The 27,519-nt window shown below is 41.8% G+C and overlaps 2 protein-coding genes across 2 annotated transcripts; both read left to right on the forward strand.

Annotated features, from left to right (window-relative positions):
* The first annotated feature begins 15,963 nt into the window (after window positions 1-15,963).
* On the forward strand, window positions 15,964-20,240 carry LOC118485636 (dnaJ homolog subfamily B member 12-like). The gene is made up of 3 exons (XM_035981976.1): window positions 15,964-16,352; window positions 17,896-17,964; window positions 19,495-20,240. Exons 1-3 carry the CDS (start codon window positions 16,128-16,130, stop codon window positions 20,086-20,088), a joined length of 888 nt encoding a protein of 295 aa, XP_035837869.1. The 5' UTR covers window positions 15,964-16,127; the 3' UTR covers window positions 20,089-20,240.
* Window positions 20,241-22,800: 2,560 nt separating this feature from the next.
* LOC118485635 lies at window positions 22,801-25,827 on the forward strand. Its single transcript, XM_035981975.1, has 3 exons — window positions 22,801-24,802; window positions 24,885-25,175; window positions 25,249-25,827. Exons 1-3 carry the CDS (start codon window positions 24,029-24,031, stop codon window positions 25,654-25,656), a joined length of 1,473 nt encoding a protein of 490 aa, XP_035837868.1. The 5' UTR covers window positions 22,801-24,028; the 3' UTR covers window positions 25,657-25,827.
* The last annotated feature ends 1,692 nt before the right edge of the window (window positions 25,828-27,519 follow it).

A 27,519-nucleotide genomic window follows, 5' to 3' on the forward strand; every position in this document is an offset into this window, starting at 1 on the left:
GCGAATCGAATCATCTTGTTGAAGCACACAACTTCAGCATGGTTTTCACGAAGACAGTCCATGCCTACTATGATGTCAAAACTTCCGAGCTGCATTGGAATAAGGTCAACCGGAAAGATGTGATTGTTGAGTTCCAAAGTACAATCACGAAGAACAAAATTAACAGCGAGGGTTCTTCCGGTGGCGACTTCGACATCGAACGTCGAGGATAGATGGGAACGCTTATGATTTAGGAGCTTCTCGAATTCAAACGACACAAAACAATTATCGGCTCCAGTATCAAATAAACACGAAGCATAGACACCATTCACAAGAAACGTACCATTAACCACATTGTTGTCGGCTTGTGCTTGGCGCGCATTGATGTTGAACGTTCTGGCGCGGGCGGCTTGTTGTTGCTGCTGTTGCTGAGGCTACTGCTGCTGGGGCTCTTGTTTCACAACCCTGTTTGGGCACATGTTCGCAAAGTGGTTGGGATCACCACATGCGAAACAGACTCTGGCGTTGACCGTGGGTGCCTGAGCCGCTTGCTGGCCTTGGGGGGGCTGGAAGCAGAGCTTGATGTGTAGTGGCTTGAGCTGGTGCTTGGCGAGGACCAGTACGACAGTTGGCAGTGATGTGGCCGTACATATTGCAGTGAGCGCAAAAACGGCAAGCTAGACCCACTGTGTGATGATAAGAGCATGTCGGGCAGGCAGGGTGAGGGCCGGTGTATGCACGCTTTGCAGGTGGTGCATAGGTGACTGGAGCTGGAGCTGATCGGTGTTGTTGTTGTTGTTGCTGAGCTGGTACCGCTTGAAGTGGAGCAGCGGTAGTGACAGCACAGTTCTTGTTGCTGGAGTTGCTGTTGTTGTTCTTCCTCTTGCGACGTGAGGACTTTGATGTCTGCGATGCGGTGGCGGTGGTGTCAGCGGTTGGTGCGGCGGTGGCTTGGTGCAGGCTCTTTGAAGCTTTATCCCAAAAACCAGCTTTTACTCGCTTGTCGTTGATCTCAGCGGCAAGCAAGTAAGTTTCTTCGATCGTTGCTGGTTTTGAAGCTTGCACAAAATCTGCAACACAATCCGGCAGAGCGCGGATATACTTCTTGATTGTCATGTTGGTCGTCTTCACTTGATCAGGACAGATAATGTTGAGCTGCTTGAAGCGAGCACTCAGGGCAGCGTTTTCACCATCTTTCTGCTTAATGTGCCAGAACTCGTCCTCCAGCTTTTGGTGCTCATGGGGAGGGCAGAACTCTTCGAGCATCACGTTCTTCAACTCGTCCCGTGACAGACCATAGGCTGCATCATTTCCGCGCTTCTTCCGCTCGGCCGTCCACCAGTCTAGTGCGCGGGACTGGAAGACGCCGGTCGCGTTCAGTGTCCGGAGATTATCAGGACATCCGCTCTGTCGCAGGGTGACCTCGATCGAGTCAAACCATTGAAATAAAGCTGTAGGGCCTTCTTCGCCGGTGAACTCTTTCGATCTGCATGCCTTGAATTACTTGAAGCTGAAAGCAGCTTTGGGAGTATCCTTGGGAGCTTCGGTCCTGGATTCTTCGGACGATTTGCTTATGTTTTCGTACAGTTCACTCACGATCTGAGGAACAGTCTTAGCCACTTGCTTAGCGATCATGGCAGTTAGGAGTTTGTCTCTCTGTTCTTGACGGGAAAGTCGTGGGTGACGGGGTCCAGATGACGACATTGTCTGCAACAGACATCGCCATAGGGCTTAATTACAAAAATCGAATCTCACCTCACACGCCTAATACTATTACAGCTCAGGAACACGTAAAATCACGTAGCCATACCGTCACATAAGCATATAATCACAGATTCACATAAGCACAGAAACACATAAGCACGTAAGTCACAGAAGCACAGAAGCACACAGAGGTAGTCAGAATACAGAAACCTATCATTCACAGTCCGCGAGCGTTCGAAAGTAGTGATCGCGAATAATATAGCGAGTAGTATAGCATAAGCAAATAATCATAACAACTACACAGCGTATGATCGTTCCACGAATGGTAGCGATTTGTCAGCGTCTTGAGATAAAGGTGCAGTGGGAGTTGTGTGTGTCGATCAAAGCAACAGCGAAAAGCGAATAAATTACCAAAAATCAGAACACATAAATAAATCACATAAAACACGTATAAAATCGACAATCGCCAGAGTCGGCAGTAGCGAGCTCAGAATCAAAACATGTAAGAAAATCGAGAAATAGATTGTCTGCGGCTAATTAGACATTGACTACCCAAAGTGGTTCGACTATTCACAAGGACTTTAGTTCACACTTTGGCCTTCGGGATTGTGCTCTCGCCTCGAATCTGGGCGAATGGCACTCATCTTTCCAGTTACAGTGCGACTTCAAGTCGTTGGAGTCCGTCGAGACTTTGGTGAGAGTTTGTAAAAACAAAAGTAGAGGTCGGAACAAGTCGTCAAGGTTCGGGTTTCACCCCTAACTTAACAACTTTGTTCTTGTTTTAATAAAATAGGGACGAAAATCTGCGTTAAAGTATGGATTTCACTCCTGATTCAACGTAAATTCTCATGTTTATAGATAAAATGCGGGTCGAACAAGCAATTTAGTCGAGAATTTGCGGCTTTCACACCTAATCTCGACCTAATTACCCGTTCATTTTGAAATAATAGGGTGCAGCGATAGTGTAGCATGCGTGAGAATAGCGAGAAATAGCAAGTAAGCTTGTACGGCGCCCCTAAGGGTACGCACAAGTCGGTCCGTTGGTACCTAACTATAGACTAGGTTGTTTCCAAGACATCGACCCGGACTAGGTCGAGTCTTGCCTAATTCCATATAGTTATGGTTCTGATACCAATCTGTCACACCCCAACCGATGGCGGAAACATCGGGGTGTGGCACTAAGCGAAACAGATTGCCCAGAAGTTTCCATAATAACTATATTTACCAAATATTTTAAGCAACACGTCCCATGCCATGTCATAAATGATAATACAATTATTACAGAAAAGATCTAGTCAAATTGTTCTATTCTGACAACTCAGATTCTTATTACAGAAAATTGTTTATTGTTGACCTAGGTCTTTCCTAGCCTCGATTTCACAGCAAAGAAAACAAATAAGCATCCTAAGAACCTGTCACATACGTTAAAGTAAAAGTCAATACACATAGTGTAAAGGTGAGCATACAAGTTTAATAGATATAATAGTGTTCGAAATCGATTACGCATAACCAACACGTACACAGTGTGAAATGAGGCATGTTAGTTATCGACATGAAACTATCGATACCAATGACTGCGGGTTGACTGCCCAAGGCAGTTCGCGATACACACTCACCACTGTGAGCCATGTAACTAATTGTCCTTAACAACCCCTAAGTGAACAGGTGCTGAGTCCAAACTATAGTACTATCGTTGCTAAGGCAGGTAGACAGCATCCCATGTGTAAACATAACAAACAAGCATTCATTAAGTCACATATAACATGCGATAACGGTTAGCGTTAAAAGTATTGCGTAGTGTGTTCGATGTGATTTAGAATAAGTAACGTATGTAACACCCAAAAGTGCATAAAGCAAAAAGGGATCGAGTATACTCACAGCGATTGATGGATTGAATGGAGCGCTAGAGAGTAAAGTTAGCCTGATTAGAACGATAGCATAACGGTAAGCGACGCGTAAACGATGCAAAGTGTAAGTGAGTCGGACAACAGTTCGATCGGACGGTAGTTCGATCAGACGGTAGTCCGATCGGACGGCGGGTCGTGTGAACGACAGTCCACTCGGATGGTCATCCGATCGGGTGACCTTTCGAGTGGATTGTTTCCTCCTTTGGGAAGGATGTGTTTGTGTATGATGGCTTGACTTTTGAAGTTTTTGTTGTAGTATTTGGAAAACACAGAAGTATCCCTACCTTTCAGGTCGGTCGATCGGACGAACGTTCGATCGGTTGTCAACCCGATTGGTTGGACCCTTTAGTGAGAACAAGTTCACCGCAGATTGTCATTCGATCGGTTAGTAGTTCGATCAGGTGACATTCCGTTGGTATTGAACATGTTGAAAATTGTTTATGTGTTGAAGTCTGATCATTACATGGTTGAGTGGTAGTCAGATTGGATGGTAATCCGATCGGTCAGCCCTTCATTCAATGTTCATCCTTCAAGATTTTGAAAACAAAAGTTAAGTGTGGGGCCAAGGTGTAGATCGATCGAGTAACAACTCGTTCGGATGACAGTCTGATCGGATGGTAGTACGATCGGACGGCATTCCATCCTGGTTGTCCCGTTTTTCTGACACTTGGTTGTTTTGATAGTTTGTCGTTTTATCGAGATGTGTTGTTATCGTGTTAAGCAATAGGAACCTCGTCAATACTTGGTACTCCTGATCGGACAGGAACCACCCAAATCCAACCAGTAACTGTTCGAGACGGTGTTCCATGTTCAACCCGAAATCGGTAGTCTTTTGGATAGAATCCAAATCTTGAACTAACACAACCACAAGAATGAGTAGAAGGTCGGTACAAGCTCCGATTCTATCGGTTTTGAGTGCATTGAGTGTAAAAGAGTTGAAAGAAAGTTGGAAAACCATCTTTTAATCCTTTTCACCGTAAAAATATTTAGATCTATGAAAGATCCTTGTTTGTTTATGTGGAAATAGGTTAGATCTAAGTTGTTCTCGGTGGATTGAGGCCAAAACATGAAGTTCTCAAGAACACCATGATGACGTCATCCTAGAACACCTCAAATCTAGTGATTTCACGGTTAAAAGTTAAGATTCAAAAGATAGAAAGGTGTAGAATCAAGTGTAGATCAAAGACGTACAAGATTTAGGTTGAGGTCTTACCGGAATCATGAGAAAATTGAAGAAAAGTGAGGTTGGAGCGCTGGTCAGACGTCAGGGAGCAAAAGTGGAAAGTTTGATGGTGACATGGGCTATTTATAGGGTTACCCAAAGTGGAAATAGTGGATCGATCGGGTGGCAGCCTGATCGATTGGCTGGCCAATCAAGCGGCAGCTCGATCGATCAGCTGGTCGATCGGCTGGTCACCTGGTCGATCAGCCACTTGGTTCGAGTGTTCAGTGCGACGAGTTTTGCCGTTTCGATTGCAATTGCGAGCGTTGCGATGCGATAGAGTTTCCTATTCAAATTACTTTTAATCCCAGCTACTATATCTAACATACAATCATCAGTGAAATAGGATGATTCTATCTTGCGTTTAGCGTTTGCGATTCGATTGCGATTGAATTTCGGTTGCATTTCGATTGATCACCACAACATAACATAAATAAACATGCACAAGTAACACATAAGGCACACACACACGTAAAACAATATTAAGAACGCGTAATTCGAGTTGCGAGCGCGGTTGCGATAAGCGATAAAGCGATCAAATATGCGATAATTATCGAATAAACCTCGATTATTAACAAGTACTCCACATAATACAACTAACGTAAAACATAAAATAGACTAACTACGAGTCAAAGAAGTCAAAACAGGAATTGAGCAAGGAGAGTTAGATCACAATTAGCAATCTTTTCTTCCTTTGACTTCAATCTTAACTTTAACTTTGACTTTCAAAACACGGGGTGTTACACATATCTTCTTCATCTCTCCAAAATCCGTAACCACCGCTGCAAATAAACACCACCATAACACCTTGTTGCCGCCACCCACCTCCGCAAATAAACACCACGATAACACCTTGTTGCTGTAACAACTCTCACTAAAAATAATACTTAGAATAATAATTATCTATTAAGGAAACCCTAATTGAGACACCGAAGTGATTCTGCATTAACCCTAAAATTTTCAGAACAATCGGAATCAGGATCAGGGCCCCTAAAACTCAGGGGGGGGGGTAAAACCCTAGTGACGATTATCAATAAATCTCGTTGTCAAAATTTTAAATTTAAAAACTGTCAACTCAGCATAGCTAGTCCCGAACCTGGCTAGCCTATAAATAGACTGCTTCCCTTACGGATCGTAAGGGAAGTGGCTTACGATCCGTAAGCGTATCCAAAAATCAGTATAAATAGCAGACATTGGGACTTGCATTCTGTTGTTAGTTCGACGAAGAAATTCGTTGTGTATAGTACGTTATAAGCAGAAACAGTCCATAACACACACAATCACGAAGTGCTGCCGCAATCAGGGTAATAACTCGATCGCTATTACGATACAACGTCCGATCGATTATAACTATCCAACGATTGTCCGAGTGCTGCTCAAATTGAGCTTGTACTTTGATTATTCGTCGTGATTTCGACTTGAATATTTGAGTGCTGTTCGAATTCGGACTATGCTCTGTTATTCGTCGTGAATCCGTTGAATTATTAAGTATTGCACTTGTAAATCGTTGTGAGGGTTTAATCTCGCGAATTGTCGTAACTGCTGTATTAGTTACTAACCCGTTTGTGTGTGTGCATTATTGTTAAATTAGGTTAATCAAGGCAAATCAGCAGGCTTGTACTTTGCTCGTTAATTCTGCAATGTGAGTCATTCTCTTTTTATCAACTGTTTTACAAAACTCCAAATTATTTTCAAAGTTATAATTACAGGGATTAAGTCTATGTAATCACCAAATTACAGCCGGTATGTGGGGTTTTGTATACATTACTTGTTTCCCGTCACACTTGGACAAACGGGTGGCCAAGGGGTGATATGACCACAGTCACAGACACCATTGGACAAATGGGCTAGCCAATGGTTGGTCGAGTGACAAATACTGTGGGTAGATGGTTTGATATCAGAAACATTGTAATCGCTCTTAATACTATGATTTATAACAAACGTAATGTTTTCAGTAAACTGAATGATTCACTCAGTATTTCCCCGCTGACAAAACCTTTTTCCAAACATGTTTCAGGTGATCTGTTGTGATCCAAGGAAAGTGCCGTGAAGCACTACAAGCTCAGAGAAGTGGCTCAATGTAAATAAATAAAGAAACATGTTTTGAGAAATAAAGATTTCCTTGTGAAATCATCTTATTGTAAATTATGGGATTTTATCCCTAAAACTTTATGTAATATATTAAACGGGCATTTTTAGTATTAAAAGATCCTGTGTTAAAAGACTTCCGTTGTCACCTAAATTAAATACCACGGGTTTCCTGTCTCACGGCTCTGGAACCGGGTCAAACCAGGGCCGAGGGCCGTGACAGGAAAAGGTGGTATCAGAGCCACTGATCGAGCCACTGATTTAAGCCTATAAATTAAGTGTTTAACAAAATACTTAATTTTACTAATTGCTATTTTGTGATTATATGTGATTATTAACTGATTATTTATTAGATACAGTATGGGTAAACAAAAGCTTTCTGCTATCTACCACAAATTAGACACTACAACCACAGAAAAAGGAACCTCTTCCTCCAAACCCCTAGCAGATCTAAAAGAAGGAATTTTTGTTCGTAAAGCAAATTATGAAAATCCTCTTACCCCAGAGAAAAGAAATTCAATTCTTAGGAAGGGTCATGAGAAAATAAAGAAACCCCAAGCCAAGAAAGTGAGGTTTAATCCAGAAATCCAGGAATTTGTTACTAGTCCACCTTGGGAGGACGAATTAGATGAAAAATGGGCAAATCTTTATATGCTAGCCACCGTAGCAGAAAATGCAAACCTCTAAAATACCAATAGGCCTAATCTAGTAGAAAATCACTACTCCGTAAATAAATAAATCAAAACCTAGTGTGTTCTTTTTCCTGATTATCCTTTGTATAAATTGGTATGCAATAAAAATAAAACTTCAATGTTTATTTGTTAAACTTTGTTCCAAAGTTTTAACTTAACATTTTTGTGCATTTTGCATATATGCTATCCAGCATGAATGAGATATCGGAAGCATTCCAGAATCTCAACCTCTACCCAGTACCAATTGAAGTCTCCCACGACTTTACTGGTTACATTGCTGACATAGAGGAACCCCTGGAATTCCAAGCTCCACCGCTGGAAAAAGCCAAACCTAAAAAGAGAAGAAGATATGTAGGATGGAGAAAAGTGCGTAGGAGGAAGCCAGCCACTAGGAGACTTCCTAAAATAGAAAATCCTGTGAGCAAAGGAAAAGAAATAGAAACTGGAGAGAGTTCCAAACAAGCAGGAATAGAAATAAGGGAAGATATTAAGCAAAAGGGAATAGAGATCGGAGAGAGCTCTAAACAACCTAAGGAGATCACATTCCAAGACGAAATAGACCGTCTACTGGCGAATTGTGATGTCATAGAACCTATTAACAATAATCTATACTCTTACCCTGCCACAGCCCAATTCCCAATAAACTTAGAACCAGTTATTCCAGACCCACTAATCCACACCCGACCTTTAGGCCAAATGGAAGAGTGGTGGACAAATGATTGGCAATTCCAAAATATGATCAATAGTCCCTATACTTTACTTCCTCAATTTGATCCAGAACCTATCCCCAACCCGCCAATGAGCTATGAAAACCTGGCCGAACTTCATCAGTTTGGTGAAGAACTGATAGGTATAGGGAATAGGATCCGGGAAATAGGGGAACAAATCTCTTGGAAGTATGACGAGAGGGAGCGTCACTACTGAACTGCCAATTGATCAAAGAAAAGTGGGGTTGGAAAGTCTGTTTGTATAATAATAGTAATAAATCTAACTCTGTAAAATGGGAAATAAAACATTGTAAGAAAGATAGTGTGTATTGACGCCTATATAATCTATCAAACAAAGTAGAAGTCGAGAAAATCGACAATTTTGGTTATAGATATGTGTTGTAAGGTTTTATGCGTTTATGTGTAATTGCTTTGTCATATTTAACTAGCAATTGTTTGACACTAATAAATTACACTTATACCAATTATCAGATGGAAAACGCTAGTAATGAACCAGTTAATGAAGAAAATCAATCTGAGCAAAATCAGGAAAACCAATACATGACTAGACAAGATATTGAAAATATCATCACTCAAGGGATAGCTAATGCTATTCTTGCAATCATGGCTGCTGCTCAGAAACCTGTTGAACCACAACAAATCATTCCTAGTAAACGTACCCAGGAAGACAATTTTAGCCATAGTGTAAATGGAGGCGGCAATCATGACAATAATAATCCACGACAGGCTCCACCTCCTAAGAAAATGAAAGCTGCAACGCCTGGTTGCACTTACAAGGAATTTCTTGCTTGCAAACCTGCTGAATTTGCAGGTAACGAAGGAGCAACTGCAGTACTGCGTTGGTTAGAGAAAACCGAAGCAGTAATTGCAATAAGTAAATGTGCCGAAGAAGATCAAGTTATGTATGCGTCGAATTTGTTCAAAGAAGGGGCGTTAGAGTGGTGGAACACTGTATTGCAAGCAAAAGGAAGAAGGGTGGCCTATGCAATGAACTGGGAAGAATTTAAGAGTCTTGTAGAAAGAAAATTCTGTCTCGAATACGAAAAGGAACAAATGGCCAACAAATTCCTAAATCATCGTATGATAGGCGTAGATTGTCGGAGATATACTTCGACATTCTTCGAATATGCGAGAGTGGTACCTACCCTGGCTTCGCCAGAACCAGTACTCATTTCCCGTTATATTTGGGGATTAATCGGAGAAATCCGTAACATCGTTAAGGCTGCGAGACCACGCACTATTGACGATGCTGTGGAGTTAGCTAATACTTTAACCGATGAACTGGTACGCACAAGAGAAGAAGATCGAAAGAAAGAATTGGCTCAGAAGATTACCCAAGGATTTCGTGTGGGTAATACTAAGAAAAGAGGAACAGGGCAATCCTCATCACCTCCTTTCTGCAGAAATTGCAAGAAGAAACACTATGGACAATGCAATATAATCTGCAACTTTTGCAAGGCAAGAGGACTTCGTGAAGAAGACTGCAGAAGGAAAACAAGAATCTGTTATAACTGCAGAGAAACGGGACATTTCCAATTTGAATGTCCTAAGTTAGCCAAACCAGCAGACAACAAAGCCAAACAAGCCGACGGAGCTACTAAGAAAAATGCACGAGCATTCCAGTTGACCACTCAGGAAGCTGAACTCATCCCAGATGTGATAGCTGGTACGTTCCTAGTTTACGACGTGTTTGCAAAAGTATTATTTGACTCTGGTGCAAACCAAAGTTTTATTAATACTTCATTCTGCCAAGCTCTTAATTTACCATTAACTACCCTTAGGCAGATTTTTACGGTCGAAACCGCAGAAGGGAATTCTGTTAACATAGACAAAGTTTTGCAAAAAGGAAAAATAGAACTATTAGGCCATAAGTTTTCTGCAAATCTGTTACCTATGAAATTAGCCGGATTCGATGTGGTATTAGGATTTAGGAATGGATTGGTTAGTAGCCAACCATGCTCGAATCCTATGTGATAAGAATTCCGTAGAAATTCGTACCCCCACAGGAGAGGTGATTTTGATTACAGGAGATAGACCTCGAAAGCCACTGAAATTCATATCAGTAATGAAATTGGCTAGTTATTCGAGAAAACAAGAAATGGTGTATATGATTTCTGTAATCATTAACACTAAAAGTAAGGAACTGCAGGACATCCCTGTAGTCTCGGAATACCCAGATGTCTTTCCGGAAGAATTACCTGGGTTACCACCTGATAGAGAAGTAGAATTTAGAATTCATTTAATTCCGGGTACTACACCAATAGCCAACGCACCTTATCGATTAGCACCCACCGAAATGTTAGAATTGAAAAAGCAATTAGACGAATTACTAAGCAAAGGATTTATACAACCTAGTTCATCCCCTTGGGGAGCACCAGTGTTGTTTGTGAAAAAAGAAAGATGGATCGATGAGGATGTGTATTGATTATAGAGAGTTGAATAAAGTTACAATTAAAAATCGATACCCATTACCTAGGATCGATGATCTCTTTGATCAACTTCAAGGCGCTAGGTATTTTTCTAAGATTGACTTAAGATCCAGATATCACCAACTGAAGGTACAAGAAGAAGACATACCTAAAACTGCTTTCAGAACTAGGTATGGTCATTATGAGTTTACAGTCATGCCCTTTGGACTAACGAATGCACCCGCAGCATTCATGGACATGATGAATAGGATCTGTAAACCATACTTGGATAAATTTGTGATCGTTTTCATCGACGATATACTTATTTATTCCAAAAGCCAGAGGGAACATTGCGAGCACCTACATGTACTCTTAACTTTGTTAAGAAAAGAAAAGCTCTATGCCAAATTCTCGAAGTGTGAATTTTGGCTGCAAGAAGTGCAATTCTTAGGGCATGTTGTAAATTACGAAGGAATTCATGTAGATCCTGCTAAAATAGAAGCAATCACTAAATGGAAGGTCCCACAAACAGCTATGGAAATTAGAAGTTTTCTAGGCTTAGCTGGATACTACAGAAGATTTATTAAGGATTTCTCTAAGATAGATGTACCCTTGACTAAGTTAACCTGTAAAGCCGTTAAGTTTGAATGGGGACCTAGACAAGAAGAAGCTTTCAGGATTTTAAAACACTGCCTGACAAACGCTCCAATTTTAGCCTTACCCGAAGGAATAGAAGATTTCGAAGTATATTGTGATGCCTCAAGGTTAGGATTTGGATGTGTTGATGCAACGCAAGAAGGTAATTGCGTATGCCTCTAGGCAGTTGAAAAAGCATGAAGAGAATTATACGACTCATGACTTAGAATTAGGAGCCATAATTTTTGCCCTTAAGATCTGGAGACATTATCTGTATGGAAGTAAGTTTACTGTTTATACAGATCATAAAAGCTTAAGATACATATTTGGGCAAAAAGAGTTAAATATGAGACAAAGAAGATGGATGGAAATCCTAAATGATTACGACTGTGATATTCAATATCACGAAGGAAAGGCAAACGTAGTCGCGGATGCCTTAAGTCGTAAGTATCATGAGAAGCAAAAGCGAGTCCGTGCTCTTAGATTAAATCTACAAGTAGATTTAATATAGCAATTAAAGGAAATTCAGGAAACGACAATCAAGGACGAAGCAGAAGGAATGAAAGGTTACATTAAAGAACTAGAACAAGGAAATGATGGAATTTGGAAATTCCATAAGAAACGAATTTGGGTACCTAAACAGGGAGAATTAAGAAATAAGATTTTAGAAGAAGCTCATAAATCTAGGTATACTATACATCCAGGAAATAATAAGATGTACCAAGATTTAAGGAAGAATTTCTGGTGGATAGGTATGAAAAAGGATATAGCCGAATACGTATCTAAGTGTTTAACCTGTTCCCAAGTTAAAGCTGAACATCAGAAACCTTCAGGACTACTACAACAATTGGAAATGCCTGTATGGAAATGGGAACTCATAACAATGGATTTTGTTACTAAGTTACCCAGAACCAGAAAAGGTAATGATGCGATTTGGGTAATTGTAGATCGATTAACCAAATCAGCTCACTTTCTACCAATGAAAGAAACCTTTAGCATGGAAAGGTTAGCAAAGTTGTATGTAGACGAAGTCGTATCTTTACATGGAGTTCCGCTCTCCATTGTATCAGATAGGGATAGTCGTTTCACTTCCCATTTCTGGACTAGTTTCCAGAAAGCAATGGGAACCCGACTAAATTTGAGTACTGCATATAATCCACAAACAGACGGACAAAGTGAAAGGACGATACAAACTTTGGAAGACATGCTCCGAGCATGTGTAATAGATTTTGGTGGTAATTGGGATAACCATTTACCTTTAATTGAATTCTCCTATAATAATAGTTATCATTCAAGCATTGAAACTGCTCCATTCGAGGCACTGTATGGACGCAAGTGCAGAACTCCAGTATGTTGGGCAGAAATAGGAGAAAATCAACTATCAGGTCCAGAAATCGTACAAGAAACTACTGACAAGATAACTCAGATCAAGGAAAGGCTGAAAACGACTCGAGATCGTCAGAAGAGCTATGCAGACAATCGTCGCAAACCATTAGAATTTCAAGTCGGAGACAAAGTACTATTGAAAGTTTCTCCTTGGAAAGGAGTAGTACGATTTGGTAAGAAAGGAAAACTGAGTCCAAGGTATGTCGGACCATTCCCAGTGATACAACAAATAGGACCAGTTGCTTATCGTCTACAACTACCAGAAGAACTCGCTGGAGTACATGATGTATTTCATGTATCCAACCTCAAGAAATGTTAATCAGACGAATCCCTGGTAGTACCTCTTCAAGATGTAGAGGTAAACGAAAAACTAAAATTCATAAAAAAACCACTACAAATCGAAGATAGAAAAGTCAAGTTTCTCAAGCACAAACGACTAGTGCTGGTCAAAGTCAAATGGAATTCAAAGAGAGGACCAGAATACACTTGGGAGCTGGAATCAGAAATGAAGCGCAAATATCCTCATTTATTCCAATAAATCTCGAGGACGAGATTTTTCTTAAGGTGGGGAGGATGTAACAACTCTCACTAAAAATAATACTTAGAATAATAATTATCTATTAAGAAAACCCTAATTGAGACACCCAAGTGATTCTGCATTAACCCTAAAATTTTCAGAACAATCAGAATCAGGATCAGGGCCCCTAAAACTCAGGGGGGGGGGGGTAAAACCCTAGTGACGATTATCAATAAATCTCGTTGTCAAAATTTTAAATTTAAAAACTGTCAACTCAGCATAGCTAGTCCCGAACCTGGCTAGCCTATAAATAGACTGCTTCCCTTACGGACCGTAAGGGAAGTGGCTTACGGTCCGTAAGCGTGTCCAAAAATCAGTATAAATAGCAGACATTGGGACTTGCATTCTGTTGTTAGTTCGACGAAGAAATTCGTTGTGTATAGTACGTTATAAGCAGAAACAGTCCATAACACACACAATCACGAAGTGCTGCCGCAATCAGGGTAATAACTCGATCGCTATTACGATACAACGTCCGATCGATTATAACTATCCAACGATTGTCCGAGTGCTGCTCAAATTGAGCTTGTACTTTGATTATTCGTCGTGATTTCGACTTGAATATTTGAGTGCTGTTCGAATTCGGACTATGCTCTGTTATTCGTCGTGAATCCGTTGAATTATTAAGTATTGCACTTGTAAATCATTGTGAGGGTTTAATCTCGTGAATTGTCGTAACTGCTGTATTAGTTACTAACCCGTTTGTGTGTGTTAAATTATTGTTAAATTAGGTTAATCAAGGCAAATCAGTAGGCTTGTACTTTGCTCGTTAATTCTGCAATGTGAGTCATTCTCTTTTTATCAACTGTTTTACAAAACTCCAAATTATTTTCAAAGTTATAATTACAGGGATTAAGTCTATGTAATCACCAAATTACAGCCGGTATGTGGGGTTTTGTATACATTACTTGTTTCCCGTCACACTTGGACAAACGGGTGGCCAAGGGGTGATCTGACCACAGTCACAGACACCATTGGACAAATGGGCTAGCCAATGGTTGGTCGAGTGACAAATACTGTGGGTAGATGGTTTGATATCAGAAACATTGTAATCGCTCTTAATACTGTGATTTATAACAAACGTAATGTTTTCAGTAAACTGAATGATTCACTCAGTATTTCCCCGCTGACAAAACCTTTTTCCAAACATGTTTCAGGTGATCTGTTGTGATCCAAGGAAAGTGCCGTGAAGCACTACAAGCTCAGAGAAGTGGCTCAATGTGAATAAATAAAGAAACATGTTTTGAGAAATAAAGATTTCCTTGTGAAATCATCTTATTGTAAATTATGGGATTTTATCCCTAAAACTTTATGTAATATATTAAACGGGCATTTTTAGTATTAAAAGATCCTGTGTTAAAAGACTTCCGCTGTCACCTAAATTAAATACCACGGGTTTCCTGTCTCACGGCTCTTGAACCGGGTCAAACCGGGGCCGAGGGCCGTGACAGTTGCCGCCACCCACCTCCACCGCTCACCACCTTGTCACCACCACCTATCGAAGTTCTTCATCAGCAACCATTTGATTTACCAACCAAAGGAAGCATATCTGATTTATTTGAATTCAACCTTCCAGATCCTGTAGCAAAGCCTAAAAAACCAACCGCTTCAATCTCCTGTTGTTACTGGTGCCAGTTGTCAGATGAGGATATCGAGCAGCGGTTAGCCGGTATATGCTGCTGATAAACCTTTTTCCCTTTCTTCTTCATTTCAAACCCTAATCCACGCTTCAACTTATTTATAATGATTGCTGTTGTAACTCACAATAATGAAGAAAGAGGGGTGTTTGGAAACAAGAAAAGATAACAGAAGAAACAGAGTAGTACAGTCAACAAGCACAAGCATCAGAAGCAGTACAATCAACAAGCACAAGCAATCGGAGCAGTACCGATATAATAATAACTTCACCGTATCTGGTAAAAAAGAAAAGATAACAAAAGAAATAGAGCAGTACAGTCAACAAGCACAAGCAATCGAAAGATCAGATGATCTGAGTTCGATACCAGATGTAAGGGTTGTTGAATATTGGGGAGAAATCGGAGATCATGGTCTGCCCCAAACCCTATTTGAAAGAAACAGAGCAGTACAGTCAACAAGCATAATCAAAAGAATACCAATATGTTTCATCGTATTTGGGGGAAATGATATCTGCAGATCACCATGTGTGAAATTAGGGTTTGAGAATGAATGGTGAAGAAGATGAAGTGATAAAGTAATGGCGAGGGTTTTTTTTATAAAGTCAGTAAAGGGGGAGGAGAAATTACAAATATACCCATCATGTGCCTTTCATGTAACAAATAATTAACCTGAGTAAGGGGTTTAGTTAGACTTAGGGGCCAAAATAGTTAGTTATAGAGACCATGAGGGCACAAATGTTAAAAAATTATATTTTGAGCTAATAGAGTAAAAGTGATATAACCACATGAACCAAAATCGTAATTTACTCAACTTTTTAATTACCCAATATGATTTGCTCATAAGCAGACTTAACAAAAAAATCATCTAAGTTATAGAGAAAGGACACCGTTGATAAATGTAAACTTAAAGCACAGTCGGTGTAATTTTGATAGTTAAATGACACTATCTGCTAAAACGTTCAAACATAAAGAACGAAAAGCCGATTTTCTTATATGGTTCAAGTCCTGACCGCACAACTCGATATTGCAGGCCCAGTTTTGCAAGTAACGCCAGAATAAACCCGACAACCCGTATTCGATTGATCCACATTCATGATTCAACCCCCCAAAAAATATCAGTTTCTAACAAACAGCTTGCGGCGACGGATGCTCGAAACTCAACCATGCACTCTCGTCTGTTTCCGGTGCCGATCTCCGTCGATGGCACCGGCATCCGTCTTATCTCCAACCCTAGCATCATTTTTCTAATCTCCCCGTCCCCTACGCGCCTTCGCCGCCGTATCGGCGTTACACGCGCCGCCTCCAACAACCACTACGCTGTTCTCGGTGTATCAGCCGACGCTTCAACCGCGGATATCAAGCGAGCGTACCGTCTACTCGCTCGAAAGGTATATAATAAGTTGATTGTTAATATTACTAATAGTGTGTGTGTGCCTCTGATTTCAGTTGTATGTTGTTAGGGTTAGGGTTAGGGTTAGGAAATTGTAGTTATAAGTGATGTTAGGGCTGACATTGAAAAACGTGAATTAGGTTTTGATGAATTGTTTGATTGTTGTTACGAATTAGCTCTGTAAGAGGAAACTTGTGATGGATACAGGTTATTTAACAAAGTAAGAAGCCTGTAGTATAAGCAGAATCTGTTTTAGTTGTTTTTTAAAGGAAAGATGCTGAAATGAAGTATCTGGTTATGATTATTCTTTTAGTTTTATAGATAGATGGTGGAATTATTGATTTATATAATTATATCTAGCTAGGATGCGCTATGAGGCGTATCGATAACCTTATTAGGATCAAGCGGATGGAAAATGAAATGTTTGCACACCATGAAGTTCATGTTGTCTTAACAGATTCACTACAGTGGCTCGAAGAAGGGTTAATGTAATTATAAGTGTTAGTTTATTGCTTGCAGGATATAGATACTTAAGCAATTGGTCGTAAGGAAAAGGAAACATGTAATGAACCAGAAGAAATTAGTTATAAGTAGTAAGCAAAAGGAAATCTGAAAGCGAACAAAACTGAAAGTGTGCAGACCTGAAAAACAAGATTTTTATACATGTGGAGTCTTAGAAACAAGAGCAAAATCGAAGAAAATCTGCTCATAGGATTTTACCTTTACTGTAATTATCGTTTACTTTGCTTTCATCATAATGACCTGAAAAACGGGTGTAAGTGTGTAACTATATTGAATATGTAGACCTTGTTTACTTAGTTCCACATTATTAAGGTCAGTATCATAATTCTGCTAGGCTACATAAATGGATGAATTAAAATTTGTTTGTGTAACAGGAGAGGTAATATGAAAAAGAATATCCATGTGATTTTAGACGATCTTGCTTATGCAGTTATGCTATAATCATTGTGATTGATCATTCTTTGACAATTTTGTCTGTTGGATATAGAAAATTACCCTTGCAAGAAAGAACACTTCCTAGTAGTCTATGCAAGAGTTCGTCATTAATAATGCCTTCTTACAGCTGCTATTAAGATAATCAAGATAGATGGTCTTACCAAATTAGAACTTCTGAAAATAATACTGAACATCGGTTGGCTCGCTGTTTTGACAGTTTATCGATTCGTTTTCCATTTTCTGTATTCAAGTTCATTTGATAAGGTAGAAGTATCTTAATGATATACATGCAACTTAACCTAAAATATCCTTGTTCATACCAATGTATAGAAATGACTGATGATATTTAACTCTGCTACCATTGTCCTATAAAAATGCATCACTTTCTTCTTTATTTGGTTTTTTCAAATCTTAACTATGATCTATATTGACATGGATATTTTGCTGTGCGCACTTGCAGCCTCTTTATATTCCTGCTCTGTGATTTTGCTTTTATTTTATAAGATATTGGTAAGTCAATATTGAAAAAGATAACATAAAACACAATGATAAACAATATTAATAAAATAGTGTACCCATGTCAGTATCATCCAGATGTTAACAAGGATTCACAAGCTGGCGAGGTTTTCAAAGGCATCCGTCTTGCATACGAGGTTAGAGTTTCTTTTTTTTTTTTTTTTGTGTTTCAATAATATGTTTAATATCTGTATTTAGTTTGACTTGGTAAGGAAACATATTAACATACTATAATCCTCCCTAGAATTGTCACTAAATCAACCTACCTAAATCCTATGTTGTGAAGCATTTTGGATCAAAATGTAAAGTAAATCGAATTTATACCGTACAATCAATGTATTATATGTGACACGACTCATCATCATCATACTCAGTAAATCCCACCAATAGCAAAGCTAAGGTAGGGTTTGAGAAGGTAAGATGTAGACAGCCTTACCTCATACATAGAAAACGTAACGGGTATAAAAGAAAAATTGACACGTGTAATCAAAAGGGATTAATTACGTTTTTTAAAAAGGAAAAAAAAACCACAATTTGACTTCATTTGGTTCGGAACAAAATTTACGAAACGTACATGTGATAGCATGAAAACGTATTATATTTGACTTGACTCGTTTTCCCAAAATGTTTACGTCAAAACGTAGAGCAACTTAAATCTATACCGACACGTACATAAAATTTATGCACGTAAAAATGTTTTTTAAACAAAAACATATACCTGACTCGTTTCCAGAAAAAAGTTTACGTTGAAATGTAGATCCACTAGAATTTATACCGACAAATACATAAAAATATGCACGTAAAAAATAGTCTTTTTAAATTAAAGGAACGATAGGGGTTAACAAAAGAAATTAGCGAACGAAAGTTGTGGAAGGAAAATTAAATTAGTAAACTTAATAGGTTAAAAACGCATATTATATAAGGTATAGTGGTAAAGTTGGAACATTAGAAAATCAAATCATGCATACTCTATTTTGTAATCTATGCTAAATTATTAGCCTTAAAGTGTTTAGTCTAACGGTCGGTTGTCGGTTTGAGTTCATACTAGACATGTAAAAATGAACAAGGAAAAAACTATTAGCTTTTCAGCTTTAATATTTTAGTTAAGTTCTTGAGAGGTATAATTACGGGTCAAGTTATTCTACAAAGTCTTCTAATTGTAAGAAGGATTTATAGAGTGACAAGTGTCTAATAACCTAAAACTAAACCCACTACATCACCACCAAAAACCTAAACAACCCCCCCCCCCAAAAAAAAAAAAAACAAAAAAAAACTATACCTCACAAAAAAACCCCCAAAAAACCTAAACCCCCCCCCCCACCCCCCAAAAACCTAAAAAAAAACTAAACACCCACCCCCCACCCAAAAACCTAAACCCCCACCCCCCACCCCCTCGGCAAAAAAAAAAAAATTTTTTTTTTTTTTTTTTTAGGGTGGGTGATGTGGGGGGGGGGGTTTAGGTTTTTGGTGGTGGTGGATGTTTAAGGTTTTTTTTTTTTTTTTTTTTTTTTTTTTTTTTTTGTAGTGGGTTTTTTTGTGTAGTGGGTTTTTTTAGGTTATTGGACACTTGTCACTCTATAAATCCTTCTTACACTTCTTACAATTAGGATCCTTTGTATTTGATCCTAATCCTTATAATTACATATTTATACCATAATATCCGGCAGGTTTTGTCTAATAACACAACAAGATCCCAGTACGACAGATCATTAGAATTTCAACCAAATAGCGGCCCGCCATGGCGGACATACGACGTCGACTTCGAAAATGAAATAAAAACACACAGGTGGTCTAATTTGAGATACAAAATGGGGAGCCAGAAATACTATGAATGGCGCGATTTTGATGATGACGTGGACGATGAAATTGACGAGGCAGATGGCGTGATGAATGAAAGAGGATCGTTTATTGAAGTTATAAGATCCGCGTTTCTCTCCATATTCTTGTTGAAAACTATAGGAGCAAAACTGTCTTTAACTGTTAGCAGTGTGATGGCTTTGCTTGACCCGGAGTTGGACCGAGGGTATAAGGCAGGTTATGTGGTTGCATGGGTGTTGGGGGGTAGAAGTGGTATTGTGCTTACTTTATGCTTATCGTTTGCGAGTTGGGTATGTGGAAAAACAAGCAGTAATGTTGTTGCACTGGTGGTTGTATCCATGTGGGTCGGGTCAAATCTTGCAAGGTTTGCTCCACTTCCTCAAGGGGCCCTTCTTACTCTTCTATACATGTCTGTCAAGCTTCAAGCTGATCTAAAGTTCTAAACTGAACCTACATCTTAGTTACGCATATCTTGTATTTTGTTTTCGTATTTGTAAATATGTCACGGATAAACTGTAGCTTAAATTGATTTATTTATAAGCAAACGGGTCCAAATACAAATTACAGTAATTGTAAAAATATAAAATTCCCTGTATTTTCTAGCAACATTAACGGTCTGATCCGTGGCCGATTTTGATGTAATTGCCAACCTTGGTTTTACACGACTGTTTTCAAGTTTTAAACCAGACAACTGTGAAAGCCAAACCATGAACCGAATCGTTGGGATCTCAAATCGGCCGATGTAATTTTGTTTGGGCGGTTCAGTCGGTTTCAAGCTTTTTGGACACCCTTAGTTTTTTTCTTTGTAACCGCGACAATTTGCTATCGGGGAACTCGCACAACCCACAAATACGCTACATGTAAAAGACAAAATGCAGAAAACCAGCTGAAGAAACAGTGATCTAATTAAGGTATTAATTAGAGGGGTTTATGTTCCTATCATAGTGGTTAATCTTCTTTGAGGTATTTGAGCTTCGACTGATTAATCAACCTGCAAAACAGAACACCGTTACTCGTTAAGAGGGGAATGTGGGGGTTTCCCTCTTAACCGGGCTCCGGCGTGAGAATAAGCGACTGCTTTGAGAGTAATTAAGTAGTTAAGAGTAAGAGCCGAGAGAATAGAATAGAATAACCTGAGGAATGAAGTTCTCTATTTATAGCCAGAGTGGTGTAAGAGGTTGTGGGCTGATGGGCCTTGGGCCAGAAACGGACAACAACGAATATGCTCTTTGCCTCGCTGGCCTCGACTGCTTAGTGGCTTCTAGATGCTCGTCGGTGCTGGCGCACCTTGATTGGAGCCACGTGTCATTGTTGTCGGCCTTGTTGTCCCTTCTGTCATCAGCAGACAAGTGGAGATCGTGGGACAGTTGTCCCCGTCTCTTGATTGGTGCCATGTAGGCGTCCTTGTGTACTTATCGTCAGGAGATCGTGGCGCACGATTGAACAGAGCCTGCTGGACGTTCATTGGCTCTTTTTACTGCCACTTGTACCCTGTGTACCTCTGTAGGTAACAACACGTCTTCTTATGGAGAGGCTTTTGTTTGGTGGCAATTAACCCGCGCGGGGCTAGTGTGCTCACTTATACCATTGTTTTTATGCTAAGTGTTGCTATCTGACTTTATTATGTGCTCTTCCTCGCGCGGGGGTAAGTCATAATGTGACGTAAGCTGCGCGAGGTTGTTATTATCAAGTTGTTATGCTAAGGAGTATGGTCTCACGTGCAACCTGTTATGAGGTTTGCGCGACTTTTTGGGACCATACCCCTTCAAGTCCCCCCAGTCCAGTGCTGCACCATGCGCAACGCAAGTGGTTGGAGCTCTGGACTTGATAAAAATAAGAGAAGGGGAAGTTGTCCTTTTGGTCTTGACTTGTAAGGCGCATGTAGAAAACTGTTGTTTTCGATGCGCAGGTACTAGGCAGGTGTCGAGTGATATCTTGTTTGTCCTTGTAATCGCGCGAGGTATTAGTAGTTTACGTATATCTGGCGCGACTCTTGTGACTTCTGCATGAAGTTACTTGCACGTTTTTTGGCGGGAAACTTCGAAATTTGAACCTCTGACAGGTTGGTGAGATAAGTCGCTGAGGGCGACGTTTGAGTTGACCCCTGGCACGGGTGTCATCATGCCGCCTGCGGCGGTTGCACTTCATGTCAGGCGAGTGGGTGCCACGCGCGCGTGGTAACCGTCGTCCCTGTTTTCCCGCTCGACGTGGCAACCTCTCGTTGGTTGCCCTTGCGGCTAGTGCGGCACGGTTACCCATCGCATTAAATGCGATGGGTATAAATATCCGAAGAGAAGGGTGAGAGATTCACTTTCTCTTCGTTTCTTCTTCAGTTTCCTCTCAAAACTCTTTGAATCTTCAAAGTATTCTTCATTTTCTTCAAGATTTCTTCAAATCTTCAAACCTTCTTCGATCCTTTTTCCAGATTTTTTTACGAATATGAGTGAAGAACATCAAGAGGCTCCTGTTAGCGAGGAGGGACCAGTTCCTGTCCTCAGGTGGGATTTAGGTCTCTTCGAACAGATTGTTCGAAGTTTTAGGTTCCCACCGGAGTGGGATGCCCGGTACCCGGCTCAGGGCCAAACCGCGGCTGATGCCCCACCCGGCTATATTACCCTTTATTAAGATTTCTTTCTTCAGGGTAATTTCCGGTTGCCGGCGACCAACTTCCTGGGTAGTATCCTTTCTTACTACCAGTTTCACATATCTCAGATGAGTCCACCCGGGATGGTGAGGGTGGGACACTTCGAGTTCTTGTGTCAGTCTCATGGCATCGAGCCAACTGTCGACAAATTTCGATCATTCTATCAACTCCAAAGGACGATGGGGTTCTTTTCGTTTGCAAGCCGAGGTGCGGCGAAAAAGATTTTGTTAAATCCACCAAAGAGTTTCCATGACTGGAAACCCAAGTTCTTCTTCATCAGGGAAGAAGTCGTGCCGGTCGCTATGACCTTTAGGGAATGGACTGAGGCCATACCCAAGGAAGATCTGCCGATCCCGAAAACGGCTTTGTGGTACCAACAGCTGACCCCAACCCCTAACCGGGTGTTTGGGGAAAATGTTTTAGTTGCAGCCAAGATGAGTGACCAGTGGTCACCTAGCAGCAGGGAGGTTCCTGTGCTAAAGCTTGGCGATCAAGGTTAGACCTTTGTTTGTTTGTTTGTTTTTTTTTTTTTTTTTTTTTTTTTTTAAGTAAATTTGCTGCAAATGCTTCTTACCCTTTTTTATTTATAGAAGCGCAACTCTACCAAGCTGCCTTCACTACCTTTGGTGGCTCCATGGGTGTTCGCGCAGTGCGCGATGATGAAGAGAGCTGGTATGACCAGATTAAAGGAAACTTCATGTTTCCAGCTGCTGACGCTTTCGCTTCGCCGCCGACCGCTACTGAAGGTGCGCAATACCCAAAACCTCGTCCATTGCGCTCTGTGACTCTCGCTGGGAAAGAAACTTTCTATCTTTCCAGCGAGGAGTCCGTAGGATCTTCCAACGGCGAGCTAAGCTCTTGGTCTAAAATATTTGCAGGTGTGTTGCGCGACCTGGGGATTGACCCAGAGGAGAAAAAGAAGAAACCGGTGAAGAAGAAGAAGAAAGCGGAGCCGGAGGTGACCAGCAAGGGCACTGGCCCTAGTCGCGCAACAGCTGCTGCTGGCAAAGGTACTCTTCGCCTTCGTCAACGTGACTTGGATGATTATGTGATCATCAGTGACTCATATGAAGGTTTATCTCATGTAGCCAAGGGAAAAGCTGGTGCTGGTGGGTCAAAGAGTTCTGGGAGCGCGGGTTCTCGTAACCCCGATGCTGGCGCGACCCCCAGTTTTCCCGAAGATGTAGAAGAGGAGGAAGATGCTGGTGCTCGACTTATCGGGCGAAAGAGGGGTAGGAGCGAGGCTACAACTGGTGTGGTCTCCGCGCCTCAATCTGTTGTGATCCCTGCGATAGGGAAGACGAGCAGGCTGCGCTCGTTGTATCAATTTTCTCCTGGTATGTTCTTTTCTTCTCTTCTTTTCTAAAAAACTTCTTTGCTTATACTTGCCTTGTTTTGTAGAGATCAAGAAGAAGACCCCTGAAAAGGCGGTTACATTCGTTGAGGCGGGGGCAAAAAGGCCCAAGATAACCGTCAGGTCCACTGACGCTGCAGCTCAGGACGCCGCGAAGGCGGCTGAAGCGCAGCGAAAGGTGGAGCAGGCGCGTAAGAAAGAAGAAGAGAAGAAGATTGCTGAGGAGAAGAAGAAGAAGGAAGTAGAGGAGAGAGAGAAAAGAGAGGAGGAGGAGAAGAAGAAAAGAGAGGAGGAGAAGAAGAAAAAGGAGGAGGAAGATAGGAAGCGTAGGGCGGAGCAGGAGAGGCTGGCTGAGGTGGCGAAGAAGCAGGCCTTGGAGAAGGAGATGGCGGCGAAAAAGGCTATGGATCAGCCTTTGAAGTCTCCAGGTCCTGAGGTCACCAGGCCAGCCGGCACCGGCCCTGTTAACATTTCGAAAGGGTCCGGCCGCTACTCTTCTAGCGGCGCGAGCTCTGGTGGAGCTGGGGGTTATAACCCCACTGTGGTAGGGGCGAAAGATACCGTTGGAGATATCTACTACAAGACATATACTGAAGAAGAGCGCGGTGATGCCCTCCATCAAGCCCCCTGGAGCTTAAAACAGAAGGATACATTTGCTGAGTTTAGCGCTTCGCGTGAATGGTTTTTGAATTCCTTCCCTCCTGGTGAGGTCAATCGGCAAAGGGCCAAAACCCATGAGATGTTATATCGTACTTATATTCTTGGGGAGGCCAATGCCCGCTCTGCCAACCATCAGATTGTTCGCGAATGGCGGACGATGGTCAGAGAACGTGCCGATTGGGAGGGTTACCGCGAGCGTACCCTGAAGCGGATTGCGGAGTTTGAGAAGTCGAAAGCTGCGCTCGACGAAGAAAGAGCCAAATTTGAGGCTGACAAGAAGGCGGAGGAGTGGGGCCGCGAGGGGCTGCAGAAAAAACTCCACAATGCTGAGGAGCAACTGGCCAAGGAGAAGGCCGAGTTCAAGCGTATATGCGCTCAAGACAACGAGCGTACTTATGCTCTACGACAGAAGATCGTTGGTCTTGAGGCTACAGTTGCGGACTTGACCTCAAAGGTGGAGGAAGCGCAGGGTGAAAAAACTGCCAAGCAGCAGATGGAGGTTAGTTCTACTGATTCCCGCTCTTCCTTTTTGTTTACGAGATTTCTCTAAGTCAATTCTCAAGGTGTTTGTCAATTTTTAGGTTGAGCTGACTGAAGCCAAGGTGCAATTGTCTAACAAGGACAAGGATATCCATGCCAAGGACGTTGAGATAGCGGAACTCAAGCGTCGCTTGAATGAGCAAATCGACAGATGCGAGTCTTTGGAGATTGACCTTGAGGCTGAGAAGGTCAAGGCTGCTGATGCTGAGGAGGCGCGTGCTGTGAGCACTGCCGCGCTGAATGTGGCTCAAACCAACTACTCTGAGGCTCAAGGTATCGTCGATACACTTGTCTCAGAAGCGGAGTGGATGCGCACTCGTGGAGTAGTGATGGTAAGTGCCTTGTGCTTTTTTTTCTTAAGTTGACTTAAAGAGTTTTTTCTTTAATGCTTATCTTTTGTTGAAGGTTGCCAACTCCATCTTGAATGCGAACGAGCTAGATCGCGCTGTGGCGGCTCTGACAGATGCGGCGCGTGCGGTGGGTCACCGAGGAGGTTACCTGGAGTGTGCTGATCATGTTGAGCAAATGCTTGGGCAAGAATTTGACACGAGCCACTGCTCCGTAACAGATCGTGCCGATGCTGCGCTGGCAAGTGCTGAAAATTCCTATGACAACCTCTCCTTGCCTATCATGGAGTTAGTTGTCGAATCGTTAAAGAAAGACGACTGGTGCCAGCGTCTTAAGGCAATCCTCGATCCACCAGTTACCGTCGAGGTGTCTGATGAAGAGCCCACTGGTGACGACGGTGATGATGGCAATGATGATGATGGTGAAGACGACGGAGATGATGGTGATGATGGTCGCGAAGGATAGGATAGTTTGTTGAGTAGGTAGTGAATAGGCATTTGTGCCTTTGTAATTTCTTTGAAAAATCTTATGTATGATGCTGCGCGGTTGCGCAAGTTGTTAATGAAACACTTTGTTTTTTCCGTTGCAATTCTTGCATTGTTATAAAAACTTATGCTAAATTAGTTCGAATAAATGGAAGCGTTTTCCAAGTATAAGGTGGCTACCCGGTCTCGCGCTTTGTTTGCGGAGGACCTTGGAGGTGATTTGAACCATCTCGAAATGCTGGAGTGTTTTCGCGCTAATCAGAAGTGTAACATGCATTTGTAACGAAAAAACAATGTAATAGAACATGTCGTATGTTTTCATTCAAGTCAGAAGTTGGCTCTTAGGCCTTCATACATATTTGCCAATGGCTCGTAGCCGGCGTGGCGAAATTGGAAAATGGCGCGAGGCCGAAAAGATTACATATAGCATTTGCGCAATTGTTGCGCATTCCAAGTTCTTGGTAAGATGTGGCCATCTAAGGTGCGCAATTTGTAGGCCCCTTTGCCTAGGACCTCATGAATCAGATATGGGCCTTCCCATTTAGGTGCCAATTTCCCTGGGCGTTCCGCATTTGATGCTTCGTTGTCGCGAAAGACGTACTCCCCTGGATTGAAGTTACAAATGCGAACCCTTGTGTTGTAGTACCTTTCCAGCTGGGTTTTGTATTTAGCCTCTCTGATTCTTGCGATTTCACGTCGTTCTTCTAACAAGTCTAAGTCTAGACGCCTTTCCGCTTCATTGTCAACCGTGTTGACCGTGGTCATTCGCGGCGAGGGCAGGCCAATCTCCGCCGGGATTACCGCCTCTGAGCCATAGACCAGGCTGAAAGGGGTCTCGCCGGTACTCGTCTTTGGCATGGTCCGATGAGCCCATAAAATGCTTGGTAGCTCATCGACCCATCCGCGCCGCCTTGTTCCTAATCTGGCCTTTATCCCTTCGACGATGCATTTGTTCACACTTTCCACTTGTCCGTTGCCTTGTGGGTGCGCAATGGAGGTGAAAGTGTGTTCAATGTTCATCTCCTTCATCCAGTTCTTAAGATCGTCTGAAGCAAAGTTGGTGCCGTTGTCTGTCACGATCTTGAGCGGGAGGCCGAATCTGCATATGATGTGCTCCCATATGAACTTGCGCACAATCATAGCCGTGGTGGATGCAAGGGCTTTGGCTTCTACCCACTTCGTGAAGTAGTCGACAGCTACTATAATGAACTTCACGGCGCCGGGGGCATCCGGGAAGGGTCCCACCATGTCAATTCCCCATTGTTGGAAGGGCCATGCGGTGGACACGGGAATGAGATCGTTTTTAGGACGCAGTGTTTTTGGAGAGTGTCTCTGGCAAGAGTCACACTTGCGAATCTCTTTCATTGCGTCAACATGCATACCAGGCCAGTAGTAACCGGCGCTCATGATCTTCGCGACAACCATCCTTGGTCCGGAGTGGATGCCGCAAATCCCTTCGTGGATTTCCCTTATCAAATAATTCGCGTCCTGGGGGTCCACACAGCGCAGTAGTGGTCCCAGGAAGGATTTTCGGTATAAGATACCGCTGTTCATTTCGTACTGTAGGGCTTTGTTTTGGATCTTTCTTGCTTCCGCTTTGTTCTCGGGAAGCACCCCCTCTTGCAAGTATTGGATGATGGGGGTCATCCATGATGTCTGCCCTGTTTCGATTACGTTAACTTGGCGCAATAAAACCGATGGGTTCTTGAGTACCTCTATCCTTACATCCTTGGCGAGATGTTGAAAGGAAGTCGAGGCGAGCTTGCTCAGGGCATCTGCGGGCTTGTTTTATGAGCGATTGATATGTATGACTTCGTGGGTTTTGAATTGTTGGAGCAGTTCT

Source organism: Helianthus annuus, chromosome 13 (genome assembly GCF_002127325.2).
Source record: "Helianthus annuus cultivar XRQ/B chromosome 13, HanXRQr2.0-SUNRISE, whole genome shotgun sequence".
In the NCBI taxonomy this organism is placed as follows: Eukaryota; Viridiplantae; Streptophyta; class Magnoliopsida; order Asterales; family Asteraceae; genus Helianthus; species Helianthus annuus.

What these genes read in the sequence shown, in the direction of transcription:
- LOC118485636 (XM_035981976.1), top strand. Translation starts at nt 16,128, where the DNA reads ATGCACTCTCGTCTGTTTCCGGTGCCGATCTCCGTCGATGGCACCGGC. An exon ending in ACCGTCTACTCGCTCGAAAG is followed by an intron (nt 16,353 to 17,895) that starts GTATATAATAAG and finishes TACCCATGTCAG; the next exon opens with TATCATCCAGATGTTAACAA. An exon ending in GCATCCGTCTTGCATACGAG is followed by an intron (nt 17,965 to 19,494) that starts GTTAGAGTTTCT and finishes AATATCCGGCAG; the next exon opens with GTTTTGTCTAATAACACAAC.
- LOC118485635 (XM_035981975.1), top strand. Translation starts at nt 24,029, where the DNA reads ATGGCGGCGAAAAAGGCTATGGATCAGCCTTTGAAGTCTCCAGGTCCT. An exon ending in CTGCCAAGCAGCAGATGGAG is followed by an intron (nt 24,803 to 24,884) that starts GTTAGTTCTACT and finishes GTCAATTTTTAG; the next exon opens with GTTGAGCTGACTGAAGCCAA. An exon ending in GCACTCGTGGAGTAGTGATG is followed by an intron (nt 25,176 to 25,248) that starts GTAAGTGCCTTG and finishes CTTTTGTTGAAG; the next exon opens with GTTGCCAACTCCATCTTGAA.